The sequence below is a fragment of the Lynx rufus genome, unplaced genomic scaffold (assembly GCF_022079265.1).
Source record: "Lynx rufus isolate CCGP_SWC_20201006 ecotype Redwood Valley unplaced genomic scaffold, mLynRuf1.p SCAF_2, whole genome shotgun sequence".
NCBI classification, from domain to species: Eukaryota; Metazoa; Chordata; class Mammalia; order Carnivora; family Felidae; genus Lynx; species Lynx rufus.
The window spans coordinates 70370563-70391438 of NW_025814834.1; the positions used below are offsets into that span (position 1 = coordinate 70370563).

The 20876-nt window shown below is 37.1% G+C and overlaps 1 protein-coding gene across 1 annotated transcript in view; it reads left to right on the plus strand.

Moving 5' to 3' along the window:
* Window positions 1-815: 815 nt before the first annotated feature.
* FAP (fibroblast activation protein alpha) overlaps window positions 816-20876 on the plus strand; it is a 73529-nt gene continuing 53468 nt past the window's right edge. Inside the window, 4 exon segments of the mRNA XM_047085707.1 lie at window positions 816-906; window positions 17933-18031; window positions 18985-19079; window positions 20006-20080. Of these exon segments, the coding sequence (XP_046941663.1) occupies window positions 816-906; window positions 17933-18031; window positions 18985-19079; window positions 20006-20080 (360 nt within the window).

Here is a 20876-nt window from a genome sequence, read left to right on the forward strand (position 1 = left end):
TCTGCAAAAAAAAAATAGACATATATATATTGTATGTACCTGGAAGTTCTACTATTTTAAATTATTTCAGTTGCAAATTAAAAGGTTATACTTGCCAAAGTGATCCATGAGCGATTTCTAGAAGAAAATGAAACATAAACCCAAACTTGTTAAAAAAAAAAAAATAAAACTAAAACCTCTGTATGTCAACGTAAGCAGATGTTGGTGTAGAATTTACAAGGATGAGAAGGCTATAAAACCTCCCTTGAGCCACTCACAGTTCATTTTAAGGCCAAGAACGCCCCCAAAATCTGTTTCTAATTTTACAGAAATCTTTTGAAATTTGGCACGGTATTCAAAAGTCCGTGGAAAGAAAAAAAAAAAAAAAAAACCTTGTCCTAGCTTCAGCTTCCAACTCTGAAGACAGACTTGCTGCTTTTCAACGGTTTTCACAGATCCAGTGACCCACGCTGTGAAGTCAGCTAACTTTCAAAAACATCTGGAAAAATGAAGGTTAGTATATGCAGCCTCAGGTATTGCTAAAGAATGAGGACTAGCTGGGTTGAGTTTGATCAGAGTTTTCTATTGTTTAGAGGGTAAAGATTTATACATAAGTATGCACTTCCTGGAGTGGGTTGGGAGGGAGAGATTATTCTGAATATATTGCAGAAACATTTGTTCTGGCCGAGCTGGAAGAATTCCAGCAATTATAGCCAGATCAGTGGAAAACAATCAAAAGCTTTGTGGGGAGGGAGAAATAGGATTAAGGTGTAAACAAAATCTTGCCATTTCTACTTCCTAGCAGAAACTGTGCATCTGTCAATTTTCTTTATTTTATGTAGATATGGTTAAAAATTGTATTTGGAATTGCCACCTCTGCTGTTCTTGCTTTGCTGGTGATGTGCATTGTCTTACGTCCTTCAAGAGGTAAGAATTTTCTCTGTTTTGCTCTCTCTCTGCTTAGGATAGCTTGGAAAGTGCACTAATGCATGGTCGCAAGTGATCGAACATTTCCTAAGTGTCTATTTCCCCAAAGTAAGTCTGTTATTTCTAAGAAGACATAGAGGCTCACAGAGATGTTGTTGAGCAACCAGAAATACTGAGGAATTTAAGGCACAAGTAGGAAGGGATTTCCAGTATTACTTCAGCAATAGAAAAGCCTAAGCACTATTCCGTATCACTCCCCCCACACACCCGCCAACAATATATGCTAAGTTACAAGTTTGGACAGGCCTTTAGAGAAAATATTTTTAACTAACATTGCTTTTCATTATCGGATTCGCTTATGGAAAATACAGTAAGAATGGAAAAGTCAAAACAGAGCCTATGGGGTTTTGTATTACGAATCGTTCTAAAAATTTAAGAAGGCAGTGGAAAATAGATATCGCAGGAATAGCTGTATAGAAAAGGTGAAATTGTTGCTCTGGATGCAGTAGCAATGAAAAATCAGATTAGAAGACTATCATCAAGTGAGCATTATGTCTAGTGATAAACTGATCCTTTTAAAAGATTAACATTGATCTCAATTTGCTGTAAGTTGGAAGATAGTGTGAACTGATATTGGGACTAGTCTGAATTTAAATTAAGACTGTCTACAAATAATCCAGTGATATTAGGGGAATAAGTTTTTATGAAACAGTTGATGAAGAGAAGCTCAAATTCTAAAATAGGAAAAATATCACAACAATAACAGGTCTTGAGCGTTGGGATCTCGGGAAAGGAGAAAAGTTTGTACTAATAAATATTAAAAGCTTATGATAGCTAAGATGGGAAACATTTTTGGTTACAGGTTAACTGACAATAAATGCAGACCAGCGGTAAGCCTTCAGCTAAAAAAAATGATCTGTTGCTTTAAAAAAAACAAAATGTAGAAAAATATTTTGAAAAATTCAAAATGTTACTGGGATTTTCACAGAATTATAAAATGAAGAAGTTAGTCAACAAGATGAAAGCAGTGTTCTTAGATCTTCAGTGTTAATCTTTCGTCCTTATTCCTGCTATCTTCTGGCACTGATTATTCTTAGGCTGCTGAGATGTGTGTGCCCATCCATATTTTTCATATGTTTTTTCAAATTAAAATTGTTTTCAGATGAGTGTCTCACCTCAAAGGTTTTGGGCCATGTTTCCCTCAAACTATTAATTGTCAGATGGTGGATTAGGTCTAAGTGACCTGTTGAATGCTAATCCGTTCAAAATTAACTCCTTATTTTGAGAGAAACTCACCAGTACTTGAAATCAACACTTTGCTCGCCCCAAAATTAATGTTCTGAGAACAAAAAGTGTGTAGATATTCTTCTGAGCTTGCCGCCATGTCCACAAGCAAGATTGGATTGCATTGGCACTTTGCAGTTTAACCCATAATTTTTAATAACAAACATACTATGGTTATACATTTATAAAAAGTATACAACACATAGACATTTGTGTAGTTGTATACGATCTCAATCCTTACCTTCTTCCCAAGGTTAGATATGTATATTACACACATAAATATATGTTATAATCTACATATATATTGAAGTCCTATCATTTGTAACATAGTTGTCCATTTCAACCAACAAGATTAGTCTCCAAGCAAAGTAATTTCTTGAAAGAGTGAAATAATCAAATTAAACTTTAGATAAAATTTTATTACTCCTCGAGCAACAGAAAAATCACCAAAAAAAAAAAAAGCTGAGAACTGTATCTTTTATATCCATGATACCATTCTTTTTCTATTCTAAGTTGGCTGAAGCACTTCTCAGAATTGCCACTTCAATAACTTGTACATGGGACTATTCGTTGCCTTACTTTTCTGAGCAGGAACAGGTTTGAAGTTTTCCTTCCCTCAAGTCAGTGTATAGGCAGCCCTGATGCTAAGCACATCCTTCTGACCTCCCTCCTGTCTTCTCACCTCACTCCTTAATCATCCCAGATCCAGAACTTCGCTCTCACATCTGTCCGGTGCCTGGTCAGAATAGCATCTAAGGTAATAAGGCAGGAGGAGAAGGGAAGGAGGAACAGAGAATTCAATGCCAAGTAAGCTTCCAGTTAGCCTTCTCACACTTCCTCAGAAATACCATTACCTCACATTGGCCTCAAGTGCCCTCGTATTCTTAGCCCAGGGTTTCTGTGCCAGTATAAGAACAGTCTTCCTTTGAGAAACTTAAACACCCACTTAAGAAACATTGGCTTGCTTATTTATTAATTACCGAATTGAGTCCCACCAATGACCTGCCCATCATTGTGCCAGTTACTGGGGAAACAAAGATGCAGTGGTCTAGATTTCCTTCTTAAATGCAAGGTTAAAACCCACTGTGGATGCATAGTCATCACCACCAGAGGAGATTTCTGCCAATCCCCACCAGGTCTCAGTGACAGAAGGAGAGAGATGGGCTTTTCCACACAGGGAGAAGGTCCCAGGAACACCAGCCTCAGTTCTAAAAGAGCTGTGGAGGAATTAGGCAGGATTTTAGGAAAAATAGAAAATGTAGTAGTGAAATGAAAAGATCCATTTACATTACTCACATAATAATAAAAACAAGGGACAACATTTTTGGATACTTCCAAAATTTCCCATTTTTATTTTCACCAAATGGGAAATTCATAGGGTTTTCTATCCCTTAGCCCAAGGCTATCCCCCTTGGCCTCAGCTGACTCTCCTTTCAGCGATGCCCTTTCTAGTCTCCTGACTCTATTCTTTTTCTCTCTTCTTCCCAAGCATCGCTCCACTTCTCTTGTGAAGATGCAATGAGGCCAAGAATGAAACTAACCTTCCCCCTGTTTTTGCCAACCCCAAAGACAAATGCACAGATCTTGTTACAAGAGATTTCAAGAGATAAACACAAACCCACAAAAAAAAAACTAGAATTGGAAAGTGATAGAAGTTCCAGAATTTCTTTTTTTTTTTAATGTTTTATTTATTTTTGAGACAGGGAGAAACAGAGCATGAACAGGGGATGGTCAGAGAGAGGGAGACACAGAATCTGAAACAGGCTCCAGGCTCTGGGCTGTCAGCACAGAACCCGACGCGGGGCCCGAACTCACGGACCGCGAGATCATGACCTGAGCTGAAGTCAGCCGCTTAACCGACTGAGCCACCCAGGTGCCCCTAGAATTTCAAAAGTAAATTCTATATGGCCTTCCTTGCCTCATAATTTACACTCAGAATTCCTGGACCTGATTTGTATAAATTGTGTGTGAAAGGAAAGGTGGGCATGCACTGCCCCTCCCCTAAACTTCTACTGCGTGTAGAGTTCCCCACATGATAATGAGCAAATTCTTCACAAGTATTAGCTATTATTTTTTGTTTATGATTTTAATATAGAGTAGCTACTGAAATAGTGACAGCCAGAATTTTATTGTGTTCTTCATCCTAACATACATGGCAAGTAGGCCGTTGATGTATTCCAATTTCAACAGTGTTCTCCGTTCTGAGAGTAGGGAGTCTTTACCCCTGGGTACCATCCCTGTTCTTATCCCTCACCTCCTTGAACGAAAAACAAGTATTTTTCAGAAACTTTTGTGCACAATGCACTCATATAGGACACTAGCAGCATTGGCGCAAAAGCAAGAAGAAAAAAGGAAGAAGATAAAGGAAATTGGAAAGGGAGGTGCAGAATAAAACTGAAGAAAAGAAAAAGAGAGGGAGAATGCAGCGTGGAGAAGTTGAAAGTTCTCCTGGGCAGTGCCTCCAGGATCTCTCAGTGGAAGGAGAACCATTGGAAGTCCAGCCTCAGATGTCCCTGAAATCCTCTGTCTACCTTTAAACATTTTGCCCCTTTTTGTTGTTTTGGGGTTGGCAGTGTTTTATACAAATTTGTATTAGTTGCCAATTTTTAAGAATCAGAAGATTTCACATAAAAATCTTAGATTTTTTACTCCACTTTAAATATTAGATCTGGCAACATTGGGCCCATGGTAACCGTTAGTTGAAAAGTAGGTGCTCTCTTTAGATGGGCAATGCATTCTCCAGTCTGCCACAGACCATACAACTTCCCATTTTATTGTGCACAGGACACCATATTCATTTACAATATCTGCCCGACTTCTGAAAACAGTTGGATTTTTAACCCTTGGACTGAATGAGGCATATGATTCCTCCTAGGATTAAAACTAGCAATCTACGGGGTTCCTGGGTGGCTCAGTCAGCTAAGTGTCTGACTCTTGGTTTCAGCTCAGGTCATGATCTCACGGTTTGAGTTCGAGACCCACATTGGGCTTTGAGCTAACAATACAGAGCCTTCTTGGGATTCTCTCTCTCCTTCTCTCTCTGCCCCTCCCCTGCTCGTCCTCTGTTTCTCTCACAAAATAAATAAATAAACCTAAAAAATTTTTAAAAATAACAGTCTACTAAATATGAAAAACCTGAGATTAGCAGCCTAGAGTTATCCAATATCCACAACATCCAGTCCACTGTGGCTCCCTGACATGTCAATTATTTGTCCAACGATTATTTGTTAAACACCTTCCAAATAACTGCCACTAGTCTAGGGCATGGATGACAAGATCTCCATCCTTAAGAAAGAGCAGTCTGATGATAAGCAAATAAATATCGAAGATAGTTCAATTTCTTAAAAATGTTACCTAGAACAAGTAGAGTGAAGGTTGTATTGACATCTAGGACTGCCATAACAAAATACCACAGGCTGGGTGGCTTAAAAAACAAAACTTTATTTTGTCACAGTTCTGGCGGCTGGAAGTGCAGGATCAAGGTGCAGACAGGTTTGGTTTTTTTGGAAGCTTCCCTTCTTCGCTTGTAGATGGCTGTGTCCTCACATGGCCTTTTCTCTATGCACACACACTCCTGGTGCCTCTTCCTCTTCTTATAAGGACACCAGTTATATTGGATTAGGGCTCCACCATTATGATTTTATGTAACCTTAATTATGTACCTCTTTAAGGGCACTGTCTCCAAATACAATCACATCAAAGGTTAGAGCTTCAGTCTTTGAATTTTGGGGGACACAATCTGGTCTGTAAAGAAGGTCATCAATGAGCCTCCTCTGAGATGACAACTGAGCTGCGACCTTAAGGACAGCGGGGTTACAATCCTCAAGCCAGGGATAAATCCTCAATGCAGAGGGAAATGCAGGCACAAAGTCCCTGAAGCAGGAAAGTGTTTAAGAAGTTCAAGGAATCAAAAAGAGAATGATAGCTGTGAGGTCAAATTGTGTAAACCAGTTAGCACAGGAAAATATGTATATACACATATGTTTACAGTTAAACACACACCTATATAAAATCTACAGTGATTGCTCCCTTAGCTAGGTAATGCCTTATATAATTCATTTCAGAAGATATCTGAAGCCATAGACAATTTGGAAAGAACCGAAATCAGTATTTTGCAAGAAATATAATTTAGGATGTCTGCATTTTAGGCAAAAATCCACAGTTGGTAATATTACTATTACTACTACTATAACCTCCGTCATCACTGTTTGTAAAATCAGATACATGTGAGACGAAATCATCTTCAAAGGAGATGTGAATATGTTTTTAGGGCTTGAAGTTTTCCCAGTATCAACATTCAGAACTGTGAAACAGACTCCCTCAAACATCTAAGAGTTTTAAGCTTATTTTTTCACTGTTCTTTTGGAGGAAATATGGGCAAGTCTGAAGGATTGAGGAAAAGGTTCAGAAAGTTCATGGACATGAAAGAGCTTTTGAGTTGAGCATAAACAAATCAACTTTGCAGATTATATTTCTGTAATTTGCACTTGGATTTTTAAATCACAGAAGATGATTCTTGGCAAACTTTCAATGAGTTTTGCCAAATTTTAAATAATATAGAAAATAATCCGTGTTTGGATGAGTCCCACAATGCAGAGGAGTTTACCTGTCTCTGATTTCCAAAGGGAATTGTGTTACAACTTACACAAGAACTTCTAGTCACACATATACTTGAAAAAAAAATCTCTAAAGCTCAAATCAGGTTTGTGTATTTGGGGATAAAAGTTTTTAAGAACCAGAGACAGTCAAACTGAGTCTTAAAATATATTGTAATAATTAGCACAGTAGGCACAAATTGAAATGATTTTCCATAGGATAATCAAACACGAGCCAATCTTTTGTTTAAAATTTATTCCCACGGGGCGCCTGGGTGGCTCAGTCGGTTAACCGGCCAACTTCGGCTCAGGTCATAATCTAGCAGTCGGTGAGTTTGAGCCCTGCGACGGGCTCTGTGCTGACAGCTCAGAGCCTGGAGCCTGTTTCAGATTCTGTGTCCCCCTCTCTCTGACCCTCCCCCATTCATGCTCTCTGTCTCAAAAATAAATAAATGTTAAATAAATAAATAAATAAATAAATTTATTCCCTATTTATATGCAAAGCAAAGAACTTATTTTTCATTTCAGTATCTTTGTGAATTAACAAAAATTATGTAGTAAAAACAGAATAACTGACAACTCTTATTAACCTGTATTCCTATTAATCATAAAAAGAATATGATTGCTTAGTATCTAAATTACATTTTTTCATATAGGTTATGATTTTATACTTGGTAGAAAAACTGATGTAATAGAATATGTAAAATTAAAAAAATTAATGTCTGTTTATTTATTTATTTATTTTGAGAGAGAGAGAGAGAGAGAGCACAAGCAGGGGAGAGGCAGAGAGAGAGGGACACACAGAGTCTGAAGCAACTCCAGGCTCTGAGCTGTCAGCACAGAGCCCGACGCGGCCCTGAACCCACAGACTGGGAGATCATGACCTGAGCTGAAGTCGGACACTCAACCGACTGAGCCACACAGGCACCCTTGATGTGATAGAATCTTTAAAGTAACAGGATGAAAAGACTGTATGCCAAAAAATCAGGTAACATATATAAAATGGAAAAATTTCTAGAAAGATGCAAACTCCCCAAATTTACTCAAGATTAAGTGCAAATCTGAATAGAACTATAAGAACTAAAGAGATTGGCTTAGTGATTTTAAAACTTCCAACAAAGAAAACCCCAGGCCCAGATGGCTTCACTGGCAAATGCTACCAAACATTTAAAGAAGAATTATTACCAATCTTTCACAAACTTTTCCAAAAATAGAAAAGAATGCCTCTCAATTCATTCCACAGGCCGGTATTAGCATCACACCAAAACCCATAGAAAGATGTCACAAGAAAAAAAGTTACAGACTAATATCTCTCAGGAATATAGATAAAAAAAGATCCTCAACAAAATACTAGGAAACCAAATTCAGTTATGTTTGAAGGATTATATAGCATTACCAAGAGGAATTTATCCCAAGAATGTTGGTTTAACATCCAAAAATCAATTACTATAATAAACTGTATTAATGGAAAAAAAAGACAAAAACCACGTGATTATCTCAATGGACACAGGAAAAATTTAAGGAAATCTAACACTCTTTCATTGTAAAAGCACTAAGCAGACTAAAGATAGGAGGAATTTCCTCTATCTGATCAAGGTCATCTACAAAACATTCACAGCTAACATCACAGTGCTATAAGATTCAGTGCTTCCCCCCTAAGATCAAGAACAACACAGCATGTCTTCTCTCACCACTTCCGTTCCATATTTTTTGATGGTTGTAACCAGGGCAATTAGGTAAGGAAAAGAAATAAAAAGGATCCAGACTGGAAAGGAAGAAATAAAATTATCTCTATTAGCAGATGATATAATATGGTTTATAGAAAATCTCAAGGAATTCACCAAAAGAAAATTATTCAAACAACTTAGAAAAGTTGCAACTTTAGAAAATAAAAACAACTTTAGAAAAGTTGCAAGACACAAGATCAGTGTGAAAAATCAATTGTACATTAGCAATAAACATACATTAGCCATAAACAGTACAAAAAGATCTAAATAAATGGAAAGACATCCTACATAAACTTTATATAGATCAGAAAACTAAATATTTTTAAGATGGCAATACTCACTAAATTTATCTACAGATTAAAAGTAATTCTTATCCAAATCCCAGATAACTTGCAGAAATTGACAAGCTGAAAACTAAAATTCATATGGAAATGCAAAGGACCCAGAATAGTTATCTTGAAAAAGAACAAAGTTGGAGGAATCACACTTCCTTATTTCAAAACTTAGTACAAAACTTACATAGTCATAACAGTGTGCTGCCTGCATAAGGACGCACATATAGATCAATGGAATACAATTTCAAGTCCAAAATTAAAGCCTTATATATATGATTCATTGATTTTTTTGCAAGGGTGCCATAACAATTTAATGGGGAAAATGCTTCAACAAATGGTGTTGGGAGAACAGGATGTCCACATTAAAAACAGATATTGGACTTCTTACCTCTCACTATATGTAAAACTTAACTAACAATAGATCAGAGACTTAAATGTAAGAGACTTAAATGTAAGAGCTAAAGCTATGTGAGTCTTAAAACAAAACATAGGAATAAATCTTCACGTTCTTGGATTAGTCAATGGTTTCATAGATACAAGCAACAAAAGGCTAAGTACATAAATTGAACTTCGTTGAAATTTGATGCTTTGGACTTACAAAGTATACCATCAAGAAAGTGAAAAGACTACCCACAAGATGGGGAAAAATATTTGCAAATCATATATCTGATTTGAATCCAGAACAAATAAAGAACTCTTAAAAGTCAATAATAAAAAGGCAAATAAACCAATTTAAACATAGACAAAAGATAGACATATCCCCCATCCAAAAAAAAAAAAAAGGTATGCAAATGACCAATAAATACATGAAGAGATGCTCAACATCATTAGTCATTAGAAAAACATAAGTCAAAATCTGAATGAAATACCAGGAAAGAAGTTGCAGGTAGAGCAATTAGGTGTCCATTATAGTCTACCTAGTGAGAAATGTCTTGGTCTTGAAGCCATTGGTCTAGAAATGGAGAAAAACAGACACAGTAGAGAGAGATTTTGGAGACAGAGTTGTCAGGTTTAGGTGCTGGAAAAAGGAAGAGGGGGAGGAGAGAAGTCAAGGATAACTCCCAGGTATTTGAATTGAGGAACTACACAGATGGTAGTGTCATTACTTGGAGGAGTCTGGAGGGGCAGCGTGGAATTCTTTTATTCTTAGCTTGTAATATACTGATTTTGAAATGCCTGAGAGATGTGCAAGTGGAGATGTTAAGAAGGAGGGCTTTTTTTTAAAGTTTATTTATTTATTTTGAGAGAGAGAGAGAGAGAGAGAAAGAGTGTGTGTGTGTGCATGTACACACATGAACAGGGGAAGGGCCGACACAGAGGGAAAGAGAGAGAATCCCAAGCAGGCTCTTCACTGTCAACACAGAGCCCCACATGGGGCTCGAACCCACAAACCGTGAGTTCATGACCTGAGCCAAAACCAAGAGACAGATGCTTAACTGACTGAGCCACCCAGGCACCCCAAGGATAAGGTTTAATATACAGGTCTGGAATCTAAAGAACAAATCCAAGGTGGGGGGGGTCAAGTGTGGCAATGGCGGTGGAGGTGAGTCAGGCCAACCATGTGTAATAGAAATTCTAAAATGAAATGGCTGAGGAAAGTGGCTCTCCTCAGACCCCAAGGAATACCAATAGGAGCCACTCCAAAATCGAAACCAGATATTAGAGGCAGATGAGCTGGCAACGTAGACTGAGTGAGCCTTCAAAAATAGACAAGGTATGCTTTTACCTTCAAGGTCACCCAAATGGCATTTACTGTTCCTGTTCTCATGCATTATGTTGACCATGTCCTCTGATCTTCAAAGCTTTAGAGATCATGGAAAAAAATGCCCTAATTATAATAACATGGCACAATAATGACATAATACACAAACGGACTTGAAAAACTGACAATTCCTTTGACTTACGTTGTTTAGTGTTATTTGTAGAGAAAATTGTGGAAAATTGCTTTCAGAACTGCGAACTACTACATTCTTCAGTGAGACATTAAAAGGTTTCTTGCGACCTCTGCTTTGACGAAGCTCAAATTGCTTCGTTTTCTCTTCACCTATGTTTTCAGGTGTAATTATTCTACGCTCTTGTGTGTGGCTTGCTTCTTGACCTTATTTTTGTGTTTGTTTTGTTCTGTGGTTGTTTTAACGTGTGCTCTCACTTTAAATCACAGTATAGTAATAAGATGTGAGCCTCTAAGATCAGATAGAGCTGGATTTAAACTCCATCTCTGCTCTGTATTAGGCAAGTTACTTTATCTCTCTAATTTCCATTTCCTAACCTGTAACATAGTGTTGATAATAGTACTTACACCCGAGAGTTGCTGTGAATATTTAATGGGACCAATGCGTGTAGTGTACTTAGTACTTATAAGAACCTAGTAAATTATTACTCGTCTAAGGCTGCCTCAGACCTATTTTTTTTTCAGAGTTGTAAGCCTTTGCTCAAATATAATGTTGGTTTGTGAATAGTATACTTCGCACCCTGATACTTCCTACCCTAACCCTTGCGGTGTTCACTCCAGAAACATGCATGACCTGGTGTGATGGTTGGAGGTGACGCTGCCTCACGGACAGCATCCCTGCAGACCCCACAGAAGCACAGGTGTGGTGTGTGTGGGGTCTCGGGTCACTTTCCCTGAGGTGGCTCATAAGCATTGCTTCCAAGTCAAGTTCAAAAGTGAGAGCAAAATGACCTACTAGCCATTTGTGTTCCCATTTAATAAACCATATTTTCTCATTTAGTTGATGATGAATATTGCAGCTAACATCAGATGTCTCTGCTCCAACACTTACTCTCAGTTTTTCAGGACTGGAAAATTAAAGAGCAGAAATAGAAACAGAATCCTGATAAAGAATACACAAAGTTTTAAGAAAGAATTAAGAAAATAGTGAATCATTACTTGTGAATCATTTCTATGAATTGTAATTTCTTGGATTTGTAATTGAAATAATTTTCAGCTTTGCTTTAATAGGTTGAAAATGAAGATAATTAAAGTATGGTTAATTAGAGTGTTTAAGCGGTGTATGAGTAACTTGTGCTAAAGACGGGCCAAATTGAATTTAAGGGCACTATCAGGAATTAGGTGTTAATCAAGTGAGTGTCAGCTATGTATAGAAGAGAGATATGCTTTCAGAATTCATTTGTGCTTCTGTTCAACAATTTAAAGTTTAAGAATTATGGATGCCAAAACTAAACTTCCAAAATAATCAAAAGGTTATATTTCAAAATTAAAATGTTATTTGGAAAAGTGCATGAAAATCTATTTATTCATACAGTAACTATAGTGGAATATTTTTCAAGTGACTAGAAATTGTTTAGTGTGATTGATGCCACAGAGTTGCACTTTATACTGATTTACACACACACACACGTGCGTGTGCACACACACACACACTCAAACCACTAGAAAACAATGACTCCCATGCTTTCCCTGCAATCTTCCTTTAATCTAATCTGGGGCAGAATCAGCGCACACGCACACACACACATCCCTTGCCTTTTCTCCATTCTTCAAGGATCAGCAGAGGGAATGTACCTAAAGAGGAGTCCATTTAGACACAGCCTCAACAGATAATGAGCAGGAGGATTGCACAGGGGCATAAACATTAAGAGAGACCATCAACCTTTTGAAATCCATGATCAACACTTAGTTGTAGAGTGTCTTTATCTATGAGGTATGGATTGTGATGCAGACCAGGAATTTATAGGCAAAGAGCAAGTCCACTGATAGGCCCAGGAGTACATTGAATCAAGTAGATTCAACGAAATCACTAAATTTGGATTCTATGAAGAAGCACCAACTTGGGGTGCTTGGTAAAAATAAAAGCTACCAGGGCCCCAGGGCCTAGAGATTCTAAATCAGTAGGTTTGAGACAAGGACTAGGAATCTGTTTTTCAAAAAGCACTCCCAGGGACTCCAAGGACTAAACTTTTATGCATTCTGTAAATGAAGATATGCCCAGGTAGAAGAGTGTATACATGAAATTCACAACATGGACAGGAGAGTAAAGAGTAAGGATATGCAAATCTTTGAGGGAGAATTGACAAAAATAAGTTAACATAAAATCTGTTTAGTTGATTTATTTTTTAATTCAACAGTTATTTATCGTGCTCCCACTCTATGCCAAGTAGTCCTGGCTACTGGGCATATATGCATGAGAAAAATCAAATACAGACCCTACTCTCATGGGTAAACACCCACACCTTATCCAATTCACATAAATATAGAGATGAAAAGGGTATGTGTACAATAAATTTAGGTAAGTACTGAGATAGCAGTTAGCTAATGACAGTTTCATAGAACCCAGTGGAAGATCATTTTTGCTGGTAGCTGATACAGGGGTTAACACTGGTAGTGTAGTAAAACATAACTATGTTTATGGTCTTTCTAGATGTACAAAGAACCAAAGCTTGGATTGGAAATTCTGAGTAAACTTCATGTTTCGTAACTCATATTATGTGACCTAATGCAACTTCTCAGAACAGATACATTACTCCACTGCATTTATGAACATGTGGCCATTTTCAGCAGAAAGAAAAGAATGCCTAATTTAAATTCTTCCCATTTGATTTGGTACTCCTCTGAGCCCAGCCTGACTCTGGCATAGTCACACCTTCTGAGCTCTGGCTGCACCACACTTAAGGTTAAGAGCAGTGGCCTGCCCTAAATCTGTGCCATGAACCTTATTTCCACACCAACATAGCTGGCTCCTCTGGATATGTTTTTTGTGCATCCACTCATCACTTCTTGGGTGCTGGTGGGGCTTATTATCACTATACTAATTAGCAATCTAATTAATACATGTTTAAAATTGCTTTTCAGATATTTTGAGTCATAATAGGACATATGCTAAGTTCTCTATATAGATTGTTGGCATTTATAGCTACTATGCACCCATTTAAAAAAATGACTAACTAGGGAGTAGTATGAAATACACTTTCATGTAACTTTCCTGAATAATCTAAATTAGAGGTTCTAAAAGAGTAAATAACTAATCCTTAAAATCTTTTTGAAAAATCTGACAAGGATCAGTATGATTGTGAAGGATATGAAAAGGAAAATGGGTAGGTATTTTAAAAATAACTTGAAATTCTTGTTTTTTATAAACTTTATTTATCCATGTATGTGATATTAGTACTAACTGCATTTATGATCACAATTGTGATATTTCAGTTGTAAAGCTGTAAGATGACCAAAATGTTCCAAACACAACTGATGAATTTTATTATATCAAAATAAAAGTGAGCATTAATTATATACTAATGGTTTATCTGAAACTGCATTTCCCATCTGTGGTTTTACTAGATATTCAAAAACAAAACAAAACAAAAATGGTGCCAGTGGTCAAATTAGTTTGGAAAACACTGATCAAGAATATTTATTTGGTTGGGCAAAATGGGTGAAAGGGAGTGGGAGATACAGGCTTCCAGTTAGAGAATGAATAAGTCACGGGAATAAAAGGCACAGCATAAGGAACATAGTCAGTGATATTGTAATAGCGATGTAACAGGACAGATGGTAGCTATGCTTGTGGAGAACATAGCATAATGACTGTATAAACTTGTTGAATCACTATGGTGTACACCTGAAACTAATGTAACATTGTGTGTCAACTATTCCCAAATTTTAAAAAAAGGAAAAAAATATTTAAAGAATACAGATAAGTTAATAGCAAAAGCTAACATTTATTCACTGATTACCATGTTCCAAGCATAGAGCTCAATGTTTCATTTCAATTAGCTCACTTAATTTAACCTTCTACAGAAATGAAAATTAACTGTAGCTATGAATTTATCCATTAAGCATAATTGCAAGTAAGGAAAATTATATGCAAGGATATTTAAATAGGAAAATCTATTATGTAAGTCATCAGCCAAAGTCAAAGCATTACTTATGCTAGACAAAAAAGTAAATAAATAAACCACCAATGTTATATTTATTTATTGAATTAATACCAAAAAAATTTTTTTACAAAGCAATTATCTAGGGCTTTTTTTGGTATTCACAATAAAGGGATTCACTGAATTGAAAATTTCTTCATCTATAGGTTCAGGATTGTGTAGATAAAATTAAATGCATCTCAAAAAGGAAAGTAATTTCCACTGCAAATAGTATTAGAATTTACCCTTGACTATATTAGAAACAGATTATAATTTGCTTTTAGAAGAGTTAAGTAAAATTTATTTAAAATACTTAGCAAGTATTCTAATGTTATTGTAGTAAAATGGTCTTTTATTCATTGAATAGGAATTATAAAAATCAGTGGTATATATCTTACACAAGAGCATTTAATTAAATAGAAGAACTTTTATTATGAATAACTATCTGGCTTAGAATTCAAGGAGAATTTAAGAAGATGAATATTTTAAAAAACCGAATAACTTAGTGTTATTATTTAGGGTCTACTTGCAAAAGGGTTCACCAGCCACCTGTTGTTCTTATAGCCACCAGAATAATTTTTAGTAAATTAAGAAAAGAATTCAGTGTCCTAATTAAGCATATGGAGCATACATACATCAGTGTGAATCAGTTAAAATAACATAAGATGATATTATCCAGTTGGTCAATTAACTCTTATCACATGACAGTACATTTATGTAATTACAAGGTTATAGACCATGCTGATTCTCAAATTTCAAAAGCTAGTGTGGAAGTGCTGGAAGTATTATCATTTTCTAGTACAGTCCTTCATAATATTTCAGGTGAGTAAGCTATGGTGCCAGAGATTGACTTACCAAAGCCATACAGGAAATTAGTAGTAGGATGACTCTGTAAAAAGAGAGGACCTAGGTCTCATCCATCCATCCATCTTTCCATCCATCCATCCATCCATCTGTCCATCCATCCATTCTTCATTTAAGGTATTCATCCATTGAACAAGCATTTATGAAATGCCTATTGTATTCTAGATACAAAGGATGTGATGGTGAGCAAAACTACACATGGTCCCTGAACTTATTGTGACTGAGAATATGGTAGAAGGTGGAGAAATAATAATAAAATACTCAAATACATACATGATTACAAATCAAGACAAATGCTTTCATGTAAAAGAACACGGTCTATGGTAATGTATAACCAGGGAACCAGATCTAAACCAGAGGGTCAGAAGGGGCTTCCCAGAGGAAGTAGCCATTATATTAAGCATTCAAGCATGACTAGAAGATATGGGAGGGGAGAAGGTGGAAAGAAGTGCAGAAGCCCCAGAGAAAGAAATGAGAAAGCCCAGTATGTTTGGAATCTAAAAAGAAATGACAGAGAGGCAAGAAGGGACTGGAGGGCCATCCCAGACCATCCAGGGCCTACAGTTCAGACTAACATTTTTGGTCTTTATCCTAAGAGTTATGGAAAGCTATGAGACAGTTTAGCAGGAGGATAAAGTTATAGCTCTCATCTTCGACAGTTTTATTTTTACATGGGCAAATACCAGATTCACAAATGCTATTCAAGGTATAGGACATTTTTCTAAGTTTTGGTTCTGTAAGTGATGGCCTGGAGAAGGGGTAGGGTGGGAGGGATGGAGAATGGCAATATGGATATGAAGGAGGACTGGAAGATGGTTGCCATACTATCCATCTGGCGTATCTGACTGTTGAGGAGCTCTGTAATGAATGTGTTCTGAGAATAGAGTCGTGTTTGAAAAACACAATTGTTTTGGAAGATTCAAATGTAGGTGAAACTTGCCTGTGGTCTGTCAGCTACCTTAGGTGAGGTTTTACATGGAAATCCTCTACTTCTGGAAATTTTAAGATCATTTGTATAGATCATGTGGTTTCGGTTCTTTTTTTTTTTTTTCCCCTGTCCCACTTTCTCTTTATAAAAATCCCAGTCAGGATAAGAAATTATCTACTTTCATTGATACATTCTCTCTTGAGATGTCTGAAGGTAAGGATTTTGGCTGATCTCTTCTGACCAAATGGGATGCTAAAATATATCCTTGACAAACCAGTAGTAATCCAAGCCAAGCATCTATGACAAAGTACAAAGAACTGCTTAAAAGAGAAGGTGTGGGTTTTTTTTTTTTTAAGTTTATTTATTTATGTTGAGAAAGAGAGAGAGGGCTTTTCTCACATGATCAGGGGAGGGGCAGAAAGAGAGGGAAAGAGAGAATCCCAAGCAGATTTTGCACTGTCAGCACAGAGCCCCATGCGGGGGCTCGAACCCACCAACCCTGAGATCATGACCTGAGCTGAAACCGAGAGTCAGACGCTTAACCCATCGAGCCCCACCCAGGCACACAAAGGACAAAGTTTTTTAGCTAGGTCTGCAATCCCAGCTTTGCAAGGTTTAGGGTTGTTGGAGGGTCACCTCATCTTTTAAAAATATATTTGGAGGGGGGGCTCTGGGGTGGGACAGTGGGTTAAGCATCCAGCTTCAGCTCAGGCCATGATCTCCCAGTTCATGTGTTCAAGCCCCGCATTGGGTTCTGTGCTGACAGCTGGGAGCCTGAAGCCGGCTTTGGATTCTGTGTCTCCTTCTCTCTCTCTGCCCCTCCCTCACTCACGCTCTGTCACCCTTGTGGTTTGTCAGCTACCCTAGGTGAGGTTTTATATGGAAATCCTCTACTTCTAGAATTAAAAAAATTTTTTTAAATATTTTTTTAATGTTTATTTTTGAGAGAGACAGTGGAGCACGAGTGGGGGAGGGGCAGAGAGCAAGAAGGAGACCCAGAATCTGAAGCAGGCTACAGGCTTTGAGCTGTCAGAGCCCTAGGAGGGGCTCAAACCCACAAACTGCGAGATCATGACCTGGGCTGAACTAGGAAGCTTAACGTCTGAGCTACCCAGGTGCCCCAGGTCATCTTATCTTTTATAAAAGACCTCTGACAACCCTGTGCTGCCTGAAGAGGGTGCCTACAACCCATCATGGCCTTCCTGAGTGCCCATTATACTCCTTCTGGCAAGCCGACTGTCTCTCTAGGCCTTGATTAGCCTCTCTATCAAGGCGATGACACTCACAACTCTTAACAGGGGTGAAAAGTTTAGCAATGGCAGTGTTTTCATTATAGGAGACAGGACAGATGAGAGACAGGCTCAGGATTTATTTGCGTTATTAATCATCTTTTTAGTAATACTGTTTCCATCTCCCCTAAAGTTCATGACTCTGAAGGAAGTACAACAAGAACACTCACATTGAAGGATATTTTAAATGGGACATTTTCCTATAAGACATTTTTTCCAAACTGGATTTCAGGTAAGTGGATTGTTTCTTTACCTTTTGAGGTTTTTGAAAATACGTGTTTTTGTTTTTATTTTTCGTGCCAATACATCTCAATGGTAACAGAGGCCATATCAATTGAAATAGAAAAAAAGAGCACTTACTTAGATAAGTCAAATGGCCACCAAAGCACTTTGACAGAACCATTTGCCGAATAGGAATGATGCCAGTTGGATTTTCAGTAAAAAAGTGAAAGTTGAGAGTACATTGCTAGAACAATCTGAGCGTATTGTATGACTCTTCTGAATATGCACCTATTTAGGAGAGGCCATAAGAATTTTACCAACAGAGAAATTCCATTGTTAATCTAGATAATCTGAGAAATGGACAAATCCCATCCTGGCCACAAAAAAAAAAAAATCCTTCATAGGCCATAAAATTGATATTTGCATATATGTTTTCAGAATAGGATATTGTCAAATAAGTCCAAACAAATAGTAAGGTCAACTAAATTATTTATGGTATTATAGTTTGTATCTAAAGTGGGACTAAACACATTTAAATATTTTCATTTTTCTCTTTAGAAAATAAAATGCACATCAAAGGAGTTTTAAACTAAATCAAACACAACCCAAATATAATGTATTTTTTAGTTCAAAACAAATACACCATTTTAACACGAGTTTTTAAACACACCAGTTTATCCTCTTTGTTGTATCACAGAGAAAACCCAATTTTATTCCCCAGCACCCTGAACTGGTCACAATAGGGCAGCCTACTAGCAAATGTGGCATTTTTGTGGAAAATAGAAAAGAGCATCCTTTCCTCCCTTCCACTGTCAGCTAATTATTTTGAGTCTGACGAAGCAATATCCTGGACAGGGAAGAAAAGCAAAGCACGTCTGTGAAATAAGGGAGGTTTCTCTTTCTTATAAATGCATTTCCTACTAAGGGGGATCATTTCAAGTTTGTTTTCCTTCTTGTTTAAAGGACAAGAATATCTTCATCAGTCTACAGATAATGATATAGTATATTACAATATTGAAACAGGAGAATCATATACCATTTTGAGTAATAACACCATGGTATGTATCCAGCATCATCTTCCTCCTCAAACCTTTGCCACCTACTCAATGACCAAGGAACAGAATCCAAACTCTCAGCACTTGACCTAGCCTTCTCGGTTCCATCCCCCACTGAATTCTCCAAGTCTCTCTTCTAGTCACACTATACTACTGCCTTTGCCTCCTCTCAATCACCCAGCATCTTTCCTTCTCTGGGAAAAAAGTGTAGTAAGAGAGAAGAGTTGAGAAATCATTCCTTATAACAGGCAAACTGAGGCTCAAATCCAGGTTCTGTCACTTCTTAGCTATGGAAAGTTAAATAAGGTTCCATACCACACCAGCCACGGTGTGCCTCATTTTCTCTCTCTCTGAAGAGTAGGAAGAATAATACCAGTCTGGGTTTCTAGAAGAGGTAAGTAGTGTAACATTTGAATGTGGGAGGACGGCACCTAACCTGGAATACACGCTCAACAAACAAGAACTATGAAATGTAGGCTTCTGCTGCTCTATGCTCCTAGGCTCTTCCCACTTTCTCCACCCTCAAAAGCCTGCTAATGTTTTAAAGTCAAGCTCAGATGATACTCTCTTCCTCATGCAACCAATGATCCTCTGAATTGGATTTAATCATCTCTTTTTCAAATGCTTTCGCAATGCTATATTTGTATTTCTTCAATAGAACTTTCTAATTTGCAATATGCTACTTATTTTCAAGTTTAACATATTAAGCTTCCTGAAATCACAAAGTATATTCTAGGTATCACATCTTCCTCTCATAGTGTTTAATAAATTTGTTTGTATACAGTAAGTACCATGTAAACGTTTTTTTAATTGCATAGACAGTATATGTACGTATGAGTATGTCAATTATGCAATATCCTTTTAATACTTCACATTTACATGGCTCTGGTTTTTCTTCTATATTCTAATTGACTTATTTATGATTTCAGAAAAGTGTGAATGCTTCAAATTATGGCTTGTCACCTGATCGGCAATTTGCCTATCTAGAAAGTGATTATTCAAAGGTATTGACTATTTAATTTGGGTATATCCGTTTATATCTGCTACTAATCCACAGTTTGGTTTATAAAAGTAAGAGGAAGTGAGAGTATATTTTTATCTCTAAATATTCAAGAGTTAATGTGAGTTCTAGATGAGCCTAAAAAACATAACTGAAGCACATACGCATAATTCAGAATTTGGTGCACTTGTCTGGCTATCCTCCAACGGTAGAAACTACTTTCCTCTGGGGTAGGGGACTTCATTTGGGGGCACTGATATTTATCAGAAACGGGACAATTACACTTCTATTTCTAAAACTAGTTGACTTCATAAGTCGTTAGTTAATCCTCACATATTTTAACCTTGTGAAAGTTGTTATGGAAAATGGAAATATCGAGGTGTAGCTTATTTAACTCACTTGCTCAAGTAGGATAATATATGGTCAGCGGTACACTAGGGTTTCAATCTGTGGCTTCAAAAAACTGGGGTAGGAATATCCCACCAAATCAGACCATTTACCTTTACTTCGTTTCCCCTTCTTGAATGAAGTTATAGAGGGAAGTTGATCTTATTTTTTCTACTTACACAACTTCGAGATAATTTTGCAAGAAGGCAAAAGAATTTATTATCAAATGAAACTTCTAGTGATTACCTTTAGAGAGAGAACCTTTTCATATCCCATGTGAGATATAATACAGAATGAATAGTTAATCTTGCCCCCCCCCCAGGTTGTTCAGTCTGCTGATTATTTTCCAGTAGACCGGGTCCTGGTCGCTACCAGTCTTCAGGAAGACATGTTTTAACCAGTTGGAGTTTCTT